The 20,292-nt window shown below is 38.1% G+C and overlaps 1 protein-coding gene across 1 annotated transcript; it reads right to left on the bottom strand.

Moving 5' to 3' along the window:
* Positions 1-1,662: 1,662 nt before the first annotated feature.
* On the bottom strand, positions 1,663-16,808 carry LOC145776194 (cornifelin homolog A-like). Its single transcript, XM_082587600.1, has 4 exons — positions 16,654-16,808; positions 14,794-14,953; positions 13,968-14,125; positions 1,663-4,177 (listed from the first exon to the last, which is right to left on the bottom strand). Exons 1-4 carry the CDS (start codon positions 16,657-16,659, stop codon positions 4,070-4,072), a joined length of 432 nt encoding a protein of 143 aa, XP_082443726.1. The 5' UTR covers positions 16,660-16,808; the 3' UTR covers positions 1,663-4,069.
* Positions 16,809-20,292: the final 3,484 nt, after the last annotated feature.

Below are 20,292 nucleotides of genomic sequence, written 5' to 3' on the forward strand. Positions count from 1 at the left end.
AAGTTATGATGTAAAAATTATTGAAATGTTATAATTAGTTATTGAGTTATTCAACATTTTATCAATGTTGTTGGTTGTCCCATGGGTCCCATACCTATGGGACCGATAGGACAGTGTTATGGGACCGATGGGACATATCCAAAATTGCACAAAAGAAGTACAAAAAATGATTTTATGAACTGAAATTGGTTATTTACATTAAAAGTGAAAAATCAACATGAAAAGTCAAGTTCCTTCGTCAATGTTCGTAAGCAATTGCAATATCCATGTATAGATTGTCTATACAGACGAAACAATTTCTGAGAAACGTGGAATGCCGCTTAGGCGTGTTGTCATATCAACTGGTTGTGGCAAGGATTATTTCTTCTTTATCTTTTTGAGAAATTGAGGCAACATCCTCATTGTTTGGAAAGACAAATTAAAATGCCTATTTAAAATGCCCTTGTCCCATCGGTCCCGCAATCAACAATTTTGGAAAATATTTTTCTGCTGTCCATGCTGTTGACATCTGAAACTCCATTAGTATCACAAACCTTGCTTCTTATATCACTGATTTAAAACAACTTTATTGTCAATCATTGTTATGTCTGATATTTTCCACAGATTTTTTTTAATCCTATAGCTACAAGTTATTTTAGTGTCTTAAAATTAATATTTTGCCGCCATTGTTTACACAGTTGAGCTAGATCCTACTCTTTTCACGTGCGCAACCTGAGATACATATTTCGTGTCCAAAATCAATATTGCCAAAAACTATTCACTAGAGGGCAAGATATTGCGCTGTCCCTTCGGTCCCCGTGTCCCATCGGTCCCGCACTTCCCCTACTGTTGTCTTCAGTGCTGTGTAAGCACCAGCTCGCCCCCAATTCAAATTCATGAGTGGTCCTCGTCGTGATGTCGCTTAAATTGTTTATCAAACCATTGATCTGTTTAAAAATAGACTCGAAAACTCTTTCAGTGTAAGGAAAATGTTAATTTTTATTTTAGTAAAGAATAATCTCATATTTTCAGGAAAAGAATACTTTAATTGCCCATAGCCTATAGGCCTACCGACAATTTAGTACGGTAATTTGCCTGTAGGACCTAGATGCCATTTCGAAGGTGGTTTTCAAACTTTTTTGCTTATAGCAAACACATTTTGCTTCTTTGGAATGACAGAAGACCCCCATCACTTTTTTAAAACCAGGAAACATTTTTAAAAATTACCATACAATAATCAGAAAGGTCGGTTATTTTTGGGTTTCACGGTCGAGTGCCGACAGTGCTTCCTCGATTATCCAAACTTTGTTTAACCGGCATTTGACTGGTTGAACTGTTTTCCTACAACATTTCGAAATGAAATGACTTACCATCTGTTTCTCGGAAGTCGAGTGTAGCAAGAATTGACAGCTATAGACACCTGATTTGTTCATGAGGCTGGGCTCATCAGTACCGCACCTCTAATTCATGGCGTATAGCCTATCGTTCTCAGCCTCTGCTTTTGGCAGTCAATTGAATCCTTATTATTGTGGAAAGAAAACGACTTAACTAGCTGTCGCCTGTTGAAAAGGAGCGATCTGCCTAGAGTCAGCACTACCTGACTACTCACTACAGAAAAGCGAGCATATCTAGCTGTTGCACAAGTCGCTTATCAGAAAAGTGAACGTTCCCGGCTATAAGCAATTAGAAATTGATTTATTTTTTAGACAATTTAATGTGGCAACTAAAATTTAAGCTAAAATATCTTAATAGCCTGCATTGCAAAATTTGGGTCAGTTTTAAATCATAAAACCATTCTTTTTGATGTAATGTGTAAACCCTGGTGGCCAAACAGGAGATTATTCAGATTTCAGACCCAGTTGCATAGGGGAAGGCGGGGATGGTTCGGACAAGAGGATACCCCGGACAAGCAACTTCCGGTTTAATTTTCACTTCGCCACGCAGTTTGCACCCCAACTTTCACCATTGGTCAAAGTTGCCAGCTGCGTTAGGACTGCTTTAAGAACTTCAGTTGTTCAAATTTAGAAGTTTAGATTTTTTTCTCAAAGACGTAGGCTAATATTTTCAGTGAACGTCGTAAGCTTTTAGAAAAAAGTTTGTGCAGTAAAGCTTTTAACCTTTAGTGTAGTATATGCGTTGTAGATAGCAGGTTCTTTACAGCAAAAGAGTTTTCTAGCAGAGCATTTTGTACTAGTAGAAATCCGCCATTGTTTGCTACACGTGACCATGGGGATACCGCGGACATAATATATCTAAGTGTCCGGGGTATCCCCATGCTATAGACCTTTAATTTTTTTGATATTTGTTATTCCCTTCAACATGAAACAATTGCAGGATTTCTTTGTAAATATTATCGGTACAATACATGTTATTCAAGACTATTTTCAACCATATTTTGGTTTGTCCAACATAGCCCCATACCTTGTCCGAACCTACCCCCTCATTGGGGTAGGTTCGGACAATTCAGTGATGTCAGCATTTTAGGAAAATTAATAAGAAAACAAATTTTGAGAAATCCATGCTGTGCACCCCTTTTTCAAGAAAGACATAGCTATAGCCTAAGTTGACATAAAATTTAAGCTTCAAAAAAGTTTTAAAAAATGTTTACCGCCAAGTTTCAAAAAAGTGTCCGCACCTTCCCCTACAGTTGCCATTTTTTTGGGTTTCACCTTTTTCAGTAAGCTTTTAGCATAGTAGGCTAGGATTGCATTTGTTCAATAGCTGTTCATATATATCGTATCAAAATTAAAACAATGAAAACTATTAACACTACAAAAAGTGCTCAATGCCAAGCAAAAAGGCAAAGCAGAGCGAATTAAATGTAAAGTACATTTGTAAAGGCTTCAGATAGTAATAACTACATTTGATTTATCGTATCAAAATAATGTGATATGATATAAAAAGTCACCGTGCAAATCACGCATGTAAGTTATTTGAAGCTGTACCCCACTTCATCTAACATGGCTAGATTGGGTCTATGCTGGACACACATACGACTCGCACTTCGGCCGCTTGCCAAAAGTGCGAAAAAAATCTAGAAGTGTAAAACAAAGAAAAAGCGAAATGGTTAACATAGCCTACTTTATTATTCAATAAATTTAAACAATGTTACGAGGACTCATTGAGACTTTTTGTGCACCCCAGATGGAGAACCACCCTGCCACATAACCTCGATACCACAGGTCTACACCAAACACTGTACGGTATCCTACTTACAATCAGCAGTTTTCCAAGGACGGTTGGATAGGTTTTGAATCTTTACCCTCCGACTGATAAAGCCTTTGATAGGTGATTCGTGAAAGTTTCGTATCTACTTGTAGAGGCTTTGAACCACTGACACAGGGCCTGTTAGCAAGGTTGACAGAGCAGTCTCCGATAGTTGTTGCTGGGGGATTTTTCCATCCAATAATTGCCGCTTAATGGAGAGCAGTCCTGAAATGCGTTGCTTAAGTGCATACCCCAGCCAGACCGCAGCGCCGCTTGATCTTGAGTCCGGCGCTTAACCATTGAGCTAACTTAGGGGGCGAACAAAATGAAATGCATAGGCCTAATACTAAAAAGAGCCCTCCATTTAAAAAGAAAGTGGTAGACTTTCTTACACTATAGGTTACTGCAGAGTATAAAAAACTACGTAGGCTAATATAACTTACGACTAGGCACTAAGGTGTGCCTCACGTAGGCTATAGGCTGTACTATTGCTACACCCCAACCCCCTTAAAAAAAACTAAATTCAACACTAGGCTATAGCCTACAAGATGGTTTGGTAGGTTAGTCCGGAAACTATCGAGTCTGCCATTTTATGCATAAGTTAGGATAGGTCCACACACAAATCACATAATTACGCAAACAATGAAGGTTACTTATAGAGTACGGTAGCCTACAACAAAGCTTTCAGCATATGAAGAATCTAACTCGAAGCTTTTGCAAAAGTTTTTTTTTACTCAAAAATAAATTATAGGCTAGCCTACAAATAGGTTATAAACACAAAGTTTTAAAAGCAATTAAACGGCCAATGCGAAGCTGTCACAACTAGCTAACTCTAAGATATGAATTCTGTCCATATGTGGATTTGATTTGTGGAATCTTTGCTTTAGCATCCACTGTAGGCATAGCCGAGGTGGTTCATCTCCCTTGCCATTTGACACATCGCGCAGGGCTTGCAGAAGTGCATGATGCAGCAATCTTCGCATATACTCCCCTGAAAAACATTTTGTTTGTTACTCACGACATCACAATAAAGACGAATCAACAGAATGGGTTGAAATGCATTTTGAACACCGGGAAATGCCATGTGAATGAGGCTAGAGACATTTTCCTGCTCCATTGATGAAAAATTCAAGTAGGCTGCCGTAAATCAATTCACTTTTTACATTGTGCATCATTTATCTGGAAATGGAGTATCGAAAAACTTCTGCAGTTTGAATGTGACTGCTGACCAGTTCGTTTGCGTTTGATTTTGTCCTTCATGCAAATGAAAGCGTAGTTGGCAGCTCAAATAGCATTCAGGTGCAGTTTGCGATTGAACAAAAGCCATTTTTAAATGTTGCCTACACGAAAACAAGCGCAGAAACTAACGATTGATCGATCACGTTACAATATCATGAAGATTATGTATTTCTACACCTAAAACCCAGCAAACTAAATCTTTTCTAGATTGTTTCAGACGTCTGCAGACGTTGAACAATTGTAAAAAAATAACAGATTTGCCGACTGGGAACAGTATAATAATCACGTTGTTCCAAGTATGCAAACAGTTTTTATAAAAAGTAAAAAAGTTTTGGTCACACCCCTCCGGTAAACTTGCTACGAAAGCGCTTTTGTAGACCAACAGTTTATTGCTATTGTTAGTCAATAGCCACTATTTGAAAATGTTAAACAAATTAAAAAAAAGTTAATTGCCGCATAACAAGCAAATGTATTGTAGTCAAAATTTAGCAAAAATATCGTTTAAAAAATGTAGGTTAAGATAAAAAGATGTTTACAGTATGATGAAATAGACGTTACAAAAGGTAGTTTTATTTCTTTTGCGTTGTTGTTTGTGTCTGTTGTGTTTTGCATTGTCCAACAAAACAAGTCTGAGCTTGAATACGGAGTCAAGATTCTTTTGAAATTGGCTGTTTTCGTATTTTTTCTTCGCGTGCTGAGTTATTATTCAAAGCACCAAAATACCTTAAGAACAAACAACCGTCGAAACTTTACTTAGGCTACGTTGCCACAACAACCGTAACAATAGGCTTAGCCTGATTGAAAAAGGTAGATAAGCCTTTTGAGTGTATTTGTGAAAAACTACAACTGGAGACAGAAGTGTATTTTCATAGCCTATTGTAGGATTATTTACTCATGTTTAAGTTTATAAGCCTATAGGCAAGATGCTTTAAAAACATACTGTGGCCTTGGGTTTTTCAATCTTTTTGTGCTATGACATACTTTTTGTATTGAAACAAATTTGAGAAACTCCAAACATCGTGAATGTAGGCTAGTCTTTTTATCTGATTTTTCTCCAAACGAAGATTCAATATTACTTACTTACAGTGTTGTTAAAAATGTTATTAATTGACTTTAATTTATTCGCATAGCTTAGCGAAGTAATACCAGCAGTTACTTTTTAATGAAAAAAATTCAAAATAGATTTCTTAAGCAAATATAAGAACTTTGTTTCGTTTATTGTACTTTTGTGCGACTCAGCAGGTAAGCTCTGAGTCGCAACGCCCTGGTGAGTCGTTAAAAAGTTTTAAAGGCATCGCGCATTTTTAACTGACGTCAAAGAAAAAATGAAACTGTTGTGTTAATTGTCATTACTTCAAACCAATTAACGGTTTAGATACAGTGATCAATACTGATCATATGATCAGTTCTTTTGTCCTTATTATGTCGCCATATAGGAAGCAAAAAACCTTAGTCATAAAATGTGTGTTGCAGTTTGCCGGCCATCGGAGATTGTTGTTTTCAACATTCTTTTACAAGATATGCAGTATGCACCTGCTGGGTAGTGGATAGCAGTATAATTTTAAAGAAATATTAAACATTTGATAGTAGGCTACTGTAGTTCAATTCAGCAGAATCCTCCTGTTAACGCCACTGGTTGTCAGAGGTGGGCAGTAGCGCGCAGTGCTACTGTTTTTTTCAATGTAGCGGTAGCGGAAAGGCACTACATTTCTTTCAGTCGCACTTCCGCTACTTTCCAATTTAAAGTGAAAAAAAAGATTCGTTTTTGGAGATTTTTCATTGAAACAATGCGTGAAAAAATTAAAGCAGAAACCATTCGACTACGGTATTGCAAGAAACATCAAGCCACGCTAATAACGACAAGAGTGACACCAACACTTACGGATTGGCATTTTTGAGTAGGCTAGTTGAGGATTCCAATCTACTCTACTGTAGAATTGTCTCTATTCTGTAATAGTTTTAAATATTTTCTTAAAGGAAAATGATTCAAACGCCAAATAAAGTTAAAGTATTGTTAGAAGCATAAACTAGGCTTATGTCCATTAAAACCCGAAATTACTGTAACTGCTGTGCTGTGCTCACTGCTCATAGCTTTCCCACCTTTTCCTGTTAAACGTTATCTCAGTTTAATGGTGATGGTAACTCTGGAGTTTAAAGTAACAATGTGCGAGACTTACGCAATATAGTTGTTGTTCCAGTACCCCTACGATTAATAGCGTGGCATCCACTTACAAAATTTTATTTTGATTTCATTGATATAATACAGTTATTCAAACGAAGTGAAACCAACCAACAGACCCGCTTTTCACATTGATTTACAGTCTGCAAACTTTGAAACAATAAAAAAAATTGTTTTCGTTTCACGCAAGATAAAGGTCATATTGCGCCGAAATCCCGGGCAAATAGGCTACTTGCAAATCCTAAATAAAATCATTACAGTTCTGAGGGAAACTTCCGAAAAGGCAACTGCAATGCCAATCAGCCTGTGTGCGCTTGTGTAACCTATTTGTTGTGCTGCTCGCACGCAGTCCATTTAGTAATAATTAGGGCCCACAAAAGTCAATCAAGTCAAATTTTTTTTTGAGGATTTCGTCTGTCCACGAATCTAAGAATAAAGTTGTTTTCAGCACTAGCGGACTGTTTCTAAGAAGTTTATAGGTCAAAATAGTTAAAATTGACAACAAAGTCAAAATTTTGAATGAAGTCAAAATTTGTCAAATTATGACTTTTGACAAACTTTTTGTGTTTCTTGAGAGTAAAATTTTGTTAAAATCCTCGTAGAAGCATTGTAAATCATGAACTGCGACACAATTAACCCATAAAAGCAGGAAATATGTCATCACAATGTCCACTTGGATCAGAAGTAACTTTTATCGCAAATTGTCCATTGTTTATTCATTGTTACGTATTTAAATAATTCTTATAAAACACTTCCTCTTCACAAACGTGGTCTTTTCGAAGATCAACAGTTTGGATCTTAGGAATAGCTTATAGTCTGGGAGCCTACGACAGAAGATTTCACCCCATAAGGTACAAAAGCTTTGACCCCTTGAAGTTACTGGGGTCAACCATGTCACTCACAAAAAGTATGGAAGATTGACCGCACCGGGTGGATCTGGACCCTAGAGCCCCCTAAAAAGCCCAAAAAGGGGGTTAATTTCACCCCATAAGGTACATGGACCAAACTTGGTGAAAACGAAGTTCTATGTCAGGACATCACAAAAATATCAAATCTAACAATATTTTCGAGTGGAAAGGTGATGTAAGACTCCCCCCAAAGTGACCCCCCAGGGGGTTAATTTCACCCCATAAGGTACATGGACCAAAGTTGGTCAAAACGAAGTCTTATGTCAGGACATCACAAAAATATCAAATCTAACAATATTTTCGGGTGGAAAGGTGATGTAAGATGCCTTCAAAGTGACTTCCCTTAATGTGACCCCCTCGGAAGGTTTATTCCACCCCATAAGGTACATGGACCAAACTTGGTCAAAATGAAGTCTTATGTCAGGACATCACAAAAATATCAAATCTAACAATATTTTCGGGTGGAAAGGTGGTGTAAGATGACTTCAAAGTGACTTTCCTTAATGTGACCCCCTCGGAAGGTGTATTTCACCCCATAAAGTACATGGACCAAACTTGGTCAAAACGAAGTCTTATGTCAGGACATCACAAAAATATCAAATCTAACAATATTTTCGGGTGGAAAGGTGATGTAAGATGTCATCAAAGTGACCCCCAGAGGGTTTATTTCACCATAGAGTACATGGACCAAACGTGGTCAAAACGAAGTCTTCTAGGGCACCACAAAATATCAAATCTAACAATACTCTCAGTTGGAAAGGTGATAAAAGACCTACCCAAAAGTGAATCTCCTCCTATAGTTTAATTTACTTCATCCCTTTCTCGAACCAACCTTGGTGTAACGAAAGTGCTATGCCAGGACAGTACGAATGGATTAAATTTAAAAATATTTTTATATAGGTTTTGATGAAATACATTCACAAGCTGTCCCATGATGCATGAAATGGAACTATAGCCTACTTTACAAAAAGTTTTTGTATAAATCATATTAAGTCAATCGAAAAAAGGCAACAGGACATGACAATACATGGCTTTGTAACACCAAAAACAGAAAGTACACAAGAAGCATATAAGCTACAGTAGCCAGAAAATTGATCCAAGATCTTGATACCACCACTAAATGTGGACTTAATCGAACAACTGACTATCCAAATCAAAACGTTTCGAAATGAATCATTTGGAACGTTAATTTAGGCAGTAATGAACATTTTCCAGCTGCTACAATAAATAACCTAATAAACCCAATGCAGTAAATTTTTATTTAATGCCATTTGCTTCATGTCTCCAATCAGTTATCGTAACTGTTCATTCATAAACAGAGATTGTTCGTGTAAATGTAAACGGTCGTTTCTTTATTCTTCATTGTCACTGCTGTCGCTTTCACTTTCTTCATCTTATTCTTCAGATTCATACAATTCTCCTGTTATATACAGAGATAAAGCAAGCTGTCTGCGATGTACCAGCCCCAAGCAATGTGGTTATCCGCACGTCTGACACTGACTGTCTTGTAATTGGCTTAGGTTGCTATGGAACTTTTGATCCTTCATTAAAGATATGGATAGAAGCTGGCGTGCAAAGCAATAACACGCAGTGGTACATCAACATCAACCAGCTGCATAGGCCTACCGCACTTGGAGTGACGATTTGCAAGTGTTTACCTGCATATCATGCCTTTACAGATTCTGATTACACCTCGTCATTTAGCAGGAAAGGGAAAGTGCGGCCGCTGAAATTACTCCAAGGAAACCACGAAGCGCAGGCAGCTTTTAGCCAACTCGGACACGACAAAGAAATTAGTGAAGACACTATCATCGCCATAGAGAACTTTGTGTGTAACATGTACAAAAACAAGAAAATTAATTATGTCAACGAAGTCCGTTTACAAATGTTTTTAGACGGCTACAAACCCAAAAAAGAAAATGAAAGGATATCATGCATACCAGAAGCTACTGTAGATAGTAGTACTCTACCACTTTGTTTACGAGTACTTCTCCAGAAGACAAGGCGCACACATCTCATCACAAGATGGTGGTTATCTTCAACTAGAAGTGAACAAGCAGCAACGTTGCTGCTAGAGTATGGCTGGAAAGAAGAAGGAGGTTCTTATAAAGTGGTGTGGTTTGAAGGTAAAGGTATAAAGCATCTTTAGATGTTTCTGCGTGGAATCTGATCTCATCCAGGAAAGTCAAGAAGAAGGTAAACAGCATTGGATGTCGCTTGGGTTACCCTTTATAAATATAAAACTTTCTCCTGGTCTATCAGTCGTTTACTTTCTTACTGTAAACATTAGCCAATAACTGGCTGTAAAGTTTCGTTTTAGGAACCTATAACCAATAGTTTCTGCAATCTTGAGAAAAATGCCTGGGTGCACTAAATAACAAATAAATGTTGAACTTTTTCCAGTTAATAGTAAGTTGCAATGTTGCATTATTCGAAGAAAAATAGACGTCTGTAAAAGATAATAAAATTACTATTGTATGTTACGCATATCTGTAGTGCATAATAGCAATTGTTTCGTACAGTCTTTATTTCTCTGTATATAACAGGAGAATTGTATGAATCTGAAGAATAAGACGAAGAAAGTAAAAGCGACACCAGTGATTGATTGATTGATTGAATCTTTATCCTCGGACTGGGAAAGCTTCTTGCAGAGCTTAATCCTGGCAGTTTCGCATACTTGTAGAGGCTTTGAATCACTGGCGCAGGCCCGGTCACCGAGATTGACAGAGTGAAGTTTCCGATTGTTGAAGGCTTGTTGTCGGGGAATTATTCCATCCATTAGATGCCGCTGAATGGAGAGCAGCCCTTAACGTGCGTTGCTCAAGCGCACACCCCGAGAGTCGAACCAGCGCCGCTATTGATCTTGAAGCTTCTTCGTTCCAGAAGTGACGCGCTAACCAATTGAGTTACCGTTTACATTTACACAAACAATCTCTGTTTATGAATGAACAGTTACAATAACTGATTGGAGACATGAAGCAAATGGCATTAAACAAAAATTTACTACATTGGGTTTATTGGGTTATTTATTGTAGCAGCTGGAAAATGTTCATTACTGCCTAAATTAACGTTCCAAATGATTCATTTCGAAACGTTTTGATTTGGATAGTCAGTTGTTCGATTAAGTCCACATTTAGTGGTGGTATCAAGATCTTGGATCAATTTTCTGGCTACTGTAGCCTATATGCTTCTTACGTACTTTCTGTTTTTGGTGTTACAAAGCCATGTATTGTCATGTCCTGTTGCCTTTTTTCGATTGACTTAATATGATTTATACAAAAACTTTTTGTAAAGTAGGCTATAGTTCCATTTCATGCATCATGGGACAGCTTGTGAATGTATTTCATCAAAACCTATATAAAAATATTTTTAAATTTAATCCATTCGTACTGTCCTGGCATAGCACTTTCGTTACACCAAGGTTGGTTCGAGAAAGGGATGAAGTAAATTAAACTATAGGAGGAGATTCACTTTTGGGTAGGTCTTTTATCACCTTTCCAACTGAGAGTATTGTTAGATTTGATATTTTGTGGTGCCCTAGAAGACTTCGTTTTGACCACGTTTGGTCCATGTACTCTATGGTGAAATAAACCCTCTGGGGGTCACTTTGATGACATCTTACATCACCTTTCCACCCGAAAATATTGTTAGATTTGATATTTTTGTGATGTCCTGACATAAGACTTCGTTTTGACCAAGTTTGGTCCATGTACTTTATGGGGTGAAATACACCTTCCGAGGGGGTCACATTAAGGAAAGTCACTTTGAAGTCATCTTACACCACCTTTCCACCCGAAAATATTGTTAGATTTGATATTTTTGTGATGTCCTGACATAAGACTTCATTTTGACCAAGTTTGGTCCATGTACCTTATGGGGTGGAATAAACCTTCCGAGGGGGTCACATTAAGGGAAGTCACTTTGAAGGCATCTTACATCACCTTTCCACCCGAAAATATTGTTAGATTTGATATTTTTGTGATGTCCTGACATAAGACTTCATTTTGACCAAGTTTGGTCCATGTACCTTATGGGGTGGAATAAACCTTCCGAGGGGGTCACATTAAGGGAAGTCACTTTGAAGGCATCTTACATCACCTTTCTACCCGAAAATATTGTTAGATTTGATATTTTTGTGATGTCCTGACATAAGACTTCGTTTTGACCAAGTTTGGTCCATGTACCTTATGGGGTGAAATTAACCCCCTGGGGGGTCACTTTGGGGGGAGTCTTACATCACCTTTCCACTCGAAAATATTGTTAGATTTAATATTTTTGTGATGTCCTGACATAGAACTTCGTTTTCACCAAGTTTGGTCCATGTACCTTATGGGGTGAAATTAACCCCCTTTTTGGGCTTTTTAGGGGGCTCTAGGGTCCAGATCCACCCGGTGCGGTCAATCTTCCATACTTTTTGTGAGTGACATGGTTGACCCCAGTAACTTCAAGGGCTCAAACCTTTTGTACCTTATGGGGTGAAATCTTCTGTCGTAGGCTCTCGGTCTATTACTGACATTCTGTAATACAAAAATGCCTAAGCAAGCTAAATCGTCTTCGGCAAAAGTTAGACAGATTTGTCGAGATTTTCCTGGTGAATTCAATGCAACTTCCTAGGGTGATTCAAGGTGCAATTTTTGCGAGTTTATATTGAAGTGCGATAAAAAGTATTTTGTTGAAAGCCACAGGAAAAGTAAACGCCATCAAGCTGGATTGGAGCGACAACAAGCATCGCAATCAAGGCAAACTTTTATTGAACAAACCTCTTTTATAGAACACGTTTGGGTCTAAAATCGACAAAATTCCATTCAAGGAAGAACTGTGGCCTTTACAAATAAGCAATTTCGTTAGGTCAAAATAAAGTCAAAATTTGATAAAAGTAAAGTAAAAAAAACAAATTTTTTTAGGTCAAAATAAAAATGGCCCTAGTAATAATAACGTTATGTCTAGACAACAAACCAACCATTTTTTTTCATAGAATCAACGTCTGCAGACATAAAAAGCGGTTGATTTGCTGTCTGGGTGGTTTTATTCATTGTTGCTCTACAACAGTCAAGGTCTTTTTGCGACGGGGCTCATTTTTAATTTTATATCGGTTGTACAATGTCATCGCATTATTACCCAACTTATTCTCACTGCATTATGCAAGAAAGAACACAATCGATACCGTTTTAAAGTTTTCGCACTCAAGGCCTTTGATGGAAAACACGTGCTGAAGCTCAATAAGCAAAAGGACTCAGCGACTCGTATTTTGAAATGCTCATGCTTTTGATAATGAGTAACAATAAATTTCACCTAGAACGTGTTTTCGATAACGACGATGAAACGGCAATGTAGACGAATGACGTCATTCGTTTTTACTTTTATCATTTAACTTTTATCGATTGGTAGAGGTAGCGCGCGCTACTTTTGCCCGAGTAGCTGCAGGGGGTAGGGCGCTACTTTTGAAGTAGCGGGTGCCCATCTTTGCTGGTCATATCATAATAAATACAACATATCACTTCACTGTGATAATCTAGCGAAATATTTTCAGGTAGTGCTGACGCCAGGAAGATCGCTCCTTCTCAACAATCTAGCTCATGTTAAGTTTATAAATCAAAATTTTTTAAAATGTTGGTTTTGCAGAACAGATAACCAAAAGTTGTGCTATTGATGTATTTTTTAAATTGTTAAACCAGATATTTATTCAATGTCAATACAGTGTCATAAAGAGCTAAATTGATCTAATTCGCTACTCGTAGTGGCCTAAATATCTTCACTTCTTGAAAGCCACAGCGGTTTTGTAACACCAAGTTCAAGCAACGTTTGCTTGACAAAGAGAAGATTATCTTCAACGGTTTAAGTTCGATTTAACAGTCCCTACTTGAAAACTCTTGTTATCACGGCTGAAGTTGGTTTAGCGAAATATTTCATCAAAAATTGCTTGATGTTGAATAGGCTAAGACGCTAGGTTACACAACAAAACCATAACAATTAGGAAACTGACTGCAGTCCCAGCCTACGCTAGCACAGCATGATATTTTTCATTTGTTTAAATTAACATTCATTAAGAAAATGAAAAAATTAAGGTCTCACTGAAAACGCTTCATACAAACTGGCCGCTAAGAGATTTTTCTACATGATTTGGCAGCAGCGAAATTTTTGACGAATTTTTTCGAGAATTTTTGTTGCTTCAGAAAAAGATCATTCTTCCTCAATTTAAGATACTACAATGCCCAGTCACCATGCTAAGTTTTTCGTAAAATTTTATACTTAAACATGAAACAGGATAAAAAGAAGTCAAAACCGGACCCCAGAATCTGGCTTTCGAACACAAAAGCGCAGCCCGTGTCTGTGAAACCCATACAAACTATGCGTCAGAGCGACGCAAAAGTTGCCGCTGATCAAACCTATACATCTATAATAAAAAAAAATAATGTGTTATGCAAAAAGGCTTGCATGAAAAAAACTTCACTGACTTGAATATTATGCTGGGCACGGAACTTAGACCTCATGGCAAGATGGCCGCCAGGAACACAACCAGAGTCATCACCGGAGCATCCCACGCAACAGTTCTCTCCCATTCGTTGAGCAATGCAGCTGTAGTAAAAGTTCTGACACCAATAGGCACAGCAACCTAAATAATTTTGGTTATTTGAAAATGCTTTCACCTAGAACTGGGTGTGGGTGTGACAAGCATCTTGGACTAGTTGTAACTGCATGATTTAAATGCCTTTTTGGTCACTTTTCAGTTTTTTCTTGCTGTATATTTGCGGTTGCTATCAGGATTTTTTTTGTCGTATCAAAGGCTTTCTTCCAGTGGGTGAAAAATTAGATTAAGTAGACAGGAAGGTAAGGAAACCAATCTTCGCGTTCACCTTCAGGCATGCCTATAAGTGTCCTGTCAAAGACACAACCGCATGCTCTTAAGCGGTGTCGAACCGGCGCCGTTTCGAGTGACCGTCCTCTGAACCACCAGTGCTCTCATCACTCGACTATGCAGCCGACATCATAAAACTGATCGATAAGTTATCTTTACAACCGATTTTTTTGCAGTTGCAACGTGCTTTTTTCCATTATTAATGTTTCTTCGCAGTACTAACATATTAACTAACGATTAGGCGACTCAATCAAACTGCTTGGCGATAGGCTACATTACCAATTGATGAGTCTTGATCATTCAGTCCATGCCAGCGTATAGATTAGCTATCAATCAAGCTAGGTTTCAGCAACAGAAAAAAGCTTTCTCATTTTCTATATTCAAAAATTACTTAATGCAGATTAATTATTATTTATTAATCTTACAGCTTTTCATGTCCTGGAAACAATCACATATCCCACTGGACCAATTTCTGAAACCAGGTTGTTGTGATATCACAGTTGTAGTTGTGGAGACAACCGGCTGGGCAGTCACTACCTGATGGTGAACGACTCCCCCTTGATACTGCACAGTGGGTTGGATGGCCTGAAAGTTACACAAAAATATTAACTCATGTTCAATGTGCAATAGATGCATAGATCTAAGGATGAAAGTCGTTTACTTTTTCAGATTTGTTTCAATATTTTCTTTAACATGTCGAATTAACTTTTTCGCTACAGGCCAATTCAACCATTGCTTTTTGAGAAATTCTAAACATTGTTACTAGGCCTACACATTACAAAAAATGTTTGTTTTAGTGACACCATGACTTAAGTCTTATTCACTGCCGCTACCACTAACTCCCAATAATATCTCAACATCTTAAAAATAACGCAGTTTCATGAAAAAGTTAAGCTTAGGAGCAAAATGTTTGGACCGCCTGGTTAATTTGTGATTGTGACGCTACGAAGATATGGTAGGTATAACCATGGACTTCTAAATAGTAGCATCTGGACTGGACACTCAGTCCAACAGTGGGCTAACAGCCAAGTAACTAACCCTGTTGGCCAACTGTTGTACCAACTGTTTGGCCTCATGTTGACCACTGAGTGTCCAGTCCAGATGCTACTATTTAGAAGTCCATGGTATAACACTGAACATGCAGTCCGTATAGTTTTAGAGACGTTCGATGAACATGAGCTTTTTATCTACATTTTGGGTGCTTTATTTTTTTTATCAGATATATTGATATGAGCGGTGGGATGGCGCAGCAAATAACGCGCTCGCTTTCCAATCACGCAGTCCTGGTTCGACTTCCGGCTTATGCTGGTTGTTGAGAAACACCACTCATCTCTACCCAGGGTGTGATAAATTGGATGGGCGTAATTGCTGAAGTAAAGGCGGCCGGGTGAAAGGAACTGGCCACCCTACTCCAGTTAGTGCCGATGGCTTAGTATAATGAGAACCTTATCTTCTCCTCTCCCGATGCTTTGATTCAAGTATGGGACTCACCTTTTTTATATTGGATACGCGACGCAGCAACAAGATCTGCGGAGTCGGGGGATTTTTGGTGTGTCGAACAAATATTTTTATCGAAATTATATAAAACCATATGATGTGAAAATGGGTTCGAAATAAAAAAAGAGAAGAAAATAATTCACTAGAAAAATAATTCAAGACGAAATTAAGACAAAAGAATGTTAAGTTAAAACACGGAAACTTTGCTTTAAGTAGAGTTTTGTTTATGTCGTTTTTGAAACCAAATAAAATTGGTTTGAAATATTTTTATAGCTATAATAGACGAATAGAGAATTTAATTTATTTTTCTTGCGTTGCCTTGTACTTTACACCGTCATTTGTGTAGCGCTGGGTATGCAAATGCAGATACAAAGAAACAGTGGCGTAGCCAAGGGGGGGGGGGGGGGGGGGGGGTTGGGGGTCACAACCCCCCCTTTGGCACGAGTGTGACGTCACGATATTGAGAATGATGCTGGGTATGCAAAACGAGCGCTGGGTATGCAAATGCAGATACAAAGAAATAAAATTTTAAAACTAAGTTAGCCTAATACACAAGGTTGTCATACTTTAAACTTCGAGTTGACAAGAATTTGACTGATACGACTGACAAGATCGGTTTGTGTTCCATGTTTCTATACGCTACTATGTAGCGGTATAGCCTAGGCTACTATGAGATTTATAGGCCTAGAGACTACACTCGCAACTTTAAAAATACTACGTTTTTGTATACATTTGTAAACTACATCACTTTGGTCTTGTTTTACTTTATCTGCGATTCACCTACTTACCGTCATGTCTCCTTCAGAAAAAAAATTGGAAAGTTTCTATGATATATTTGAAACTAAGAAACCAACTCCAATGCTCTGTAAGTCTCTAGCCTTTAAAACATCAATGTGACTGAATTATATTGACGATGAACTGCAAAAGTTTCATCAGCACTTTGTCGCCCAAGCAAAACTGAACGCCTTTTTCTTATCGAAATTGTCGCCTAATGCTTTAATCATAAAACAGAAACTGAAGAAATGTTTTTTTAGTCACAATAGTTGGTTTTCAATAGCGATTTATCGCTGTGTATTTATTCAAGTGCATAGAACCGTGTGAGAACTATCTTGGGCCCCCGAAATCCACTAGTGGACCACTATGCTTATTGATGTTTGTTTAAAATTGGCCAAGAAAGCGTTAGGTTATAGCCGAAAACGTTTTCAATGTCAGCAAAAAATTAACATTCATCATTTCTGCAAAGAGCAAACAACTTTAAGATTTTTTAGAAAAAAAAAGTAAATATGCTGAAAATGCAGTAGCGGATCTGAAAAAAAGTTTGGGAAGGCCAGAATTTCAACAAAGCGAAATTTATCAGATAAATGCACAACACAAAACATAATGTCCGAAAAAGTAAAGTTGGATAGTAGGGGTTGTGTGGGGCTTGCCCAGGGCCAAATTTAGATAAAAAGAGGCTCTAGGCTATTCCTCTTTTGAGGCCCCCAACTTCCATCCCAACAGCAACAGAGGCGAGTATTTCAAATAACCACTGATGTTATAGTGAATTATTGGCAGTGGTGGGCATCCGCTACTTTAAAAGTAGCGCGCTACCGCTACTCGGGATAAAGTAGCGCACGCTAACGCTACCTTTTGCCAATCAATAAAAGTAGCCCGCTACCCTCTACTCGGAACAAAGTAGCGTGCTACCGCTACTTTTTTCTTAACTTCTCTTAAAAGAGGTATTCTCTTAACAGAGGTAAGGTTATTACTGATATTCAGTAACATGTAGGCTGCATTTCTTCATTGGTAAGATTTAAAAGCCTGTAGCCTATTGATAACTTTATGAGGTTTTTTGTGTTTTTCTCGATATCTTACTAATGCAGTTGTTTGTAAAAATCATTCGGGTAAAAATGTTTAATTATTTGGACAAATCAGTTGTTTTTCAAGTTTTTAACATTCTACCAGTTTAGTAACTTTATAGTGTTGCATTTTCCATGAAATACATTAACATTTTTTTAATTTAAAATATACCATCGACATTTATGGAAACTTTTTTAGGCTATTAGGCATTGCAATTTGGTCGGAATGTTAAGTTTCGATTAAGTAGGCTATCTGCATATGTAAAATAATGCATTTGGCGAGCTGAGGTAAGCTTATTACAGATTTTCATTAGGTCGACATACACTTACCTACAGTACACACTAGCCCAGTGGCGTAGCCAAGAGGGGGAGGGTTTGGGGGTTACAACCCCCCCCTTTGGCACGCGTATGACGTCACGATATTGAGAATGATGCTTTCAGTCTAAAAAAAATTGCCTAGTTTTATACAAAAATGCATTAAAAGAGCGAGTCTTGCCAATGCCAAACATTCAAACATCTCAGCCAGGAATTAGCAACAAGAAAACATAGAGACTTAGCTTTATTTCCTAAAAATGCAGAAGAAAACATGACCTTATCCTTTTGCTATGCCACCGGACAGCACCATTTTACAGGAATATTCATACCCACATTTTTGTTGAAAATGCTCTCAGAATGCACCAAATTCAAAGTAATTTTTCAAAATTTTCTATGGGAGGCCCCCCAGACCCCCCGCCGCTGGGTTGTCAAACCCCCCCCCCTTTCAAAATTCCTGGCTACGCTACTGCACTAGCCTACATGTTATCATCGTCAGATTTTGAAACCCTGCTGAGTTCTGTTAACCTTATAAGGTTTTTTGCTTTTTTCTCTATCTATATCGTACTAATGTAGTTGTTCGTAAAAATATTTGAGCAAAAATATTTAGTTATTGGATAAATCAATCTTACCATGGGTTGGTTGGTTGGTTTGGAATCTTTATCCTCGGACTGACAAAGCCTTGATAGATTATTCCTGGTAGTTTCGCATACTTGTAGAGGCTCTTGACGCAGGGCCGTTTACCAAGATTGACAGAGTGAAGTTTTCCGATAGTTGAAGTGGTGTTGGCGGGAATTATTCCCAGGGGCGCCGGAAGCGGGGGGGCAGGGGGGGCGGGTGCCCCCTCTGCCCTCAATTTTTCTGCAGATGGAGGGGCAGGGGGGGCAATGGTGCCCTTTTAAAGTCATGTAAGCTACTGCACATTTTACAATATAACAATTTCTGCTATTCCCTTTTAGCCTCATTATAATCTTTCATTTTTGCCTCAAAATAATATTTACGGCACAAAATTTTGCAACACAGTACAGGCCTTAAAACTCGTTTTTTTTTCGGCAGCCGTCGTGGCCTACCGGGAGCTCCTTCTCGGCGGCCAAATCTGCGTGCTTGGAGGCCAAAATACAAAATAAAAATAACGATAGCACAAGTAAATAGAATTAAACTTGCAACAATGCTAAAATGATCACTTTAGCGTTGTTGAAGTCTGGGCCTGGGCGACGTCCTACAATAGAATCGTTGCACCACGTAATAACTGCTTTATCGGGATTGTAATCCAGTACTGCGGGACCATCTAACGACACTCGCACGAGTGTCTCCAATGTGGCTGATTTTAAAGAAGTTCGCCACTCCCCTAGAATTCTTTTTAGCAACGAAATACAACGTTCAAAATGTGTTGACGATGAAGGCAAGGTAATAAAATAAGTATTTCAATGATGTGAAGGACATTACTAAAAGAAGCATGATTTTTGCAAAATATGATAAAAAAATGTTTTCCCCTTGGATGTCAACTAACCTAGTTCTCCTTTTTAACAACGATTCCATGTCCGACAACATCGAATCGACATAAAAACGACAATATTGCCAGCCGATGTAAATTAGCACTTCGGATTAAGACTTTGTTAAAATATACGTCGGGAATTACAAACAAGACTTACAGCGCGGGTGATCGCAGATGGATATATTTCATCAATAACAAATATTCCCGCACAATGCAACAGCGGCGATTATGACGCGCTGACCTAATTTTGTGTCACTCTTTGATACTACTGTACATATTTTCGACAGTTAATCCACGATCATTCTATTGCGAAATTAAAGCTAGAAGAGACCGGCGGCCAAACTTGGCCAATCGAAGAGGTAGCACCGGCGATCATTCAAGCACTACTTAGCGGCCATGGCCGCAGGCTGTTTTAAGGCTTGACAGTAGGTTACATCATTATAACATAACATGATGCTCTTCTTTGTATACCGGACATTTGTATGCTATCATTACGCAATACATAGTGAGCTGATATATTAGCATTATCGCTATATTTTATCTTAAAACTTGAAAAAAAAATTGGCCTTTTAGTAAACAAAAGTGCCCTTTTTTCGTAATCTTGCCCCCCCCAGTCAAAAATCGTTCCGGCGCCCCTGATTATTCCATTCACTAGGTGCCGCTGAATGGAGAGCAGTCCTGAAAAGTGCGTTGCTCATGCTCAAGCGCACACCAGAGTAGTTATGCTATGCTAACAAAATTTAATTTAAACAATATGAAGACAGCTTTTCATTTTTACATAT

This window comes from Aplidium turbinatum, chromosome 1 (genome assembly GCF_918807975.1).
Source record: "Aplidium turbinatum chromosome 1, kaAplTurb1.1, whole genome shotgun sequence".
Classification (NCBI taxonomy): domain Eukaryota; kingdom Metazoa; phylum Chordata; class Ascidiacea; order Aplousobranchia; family Polyclinidae; genus Aplidium; species Aplidium turbinatum.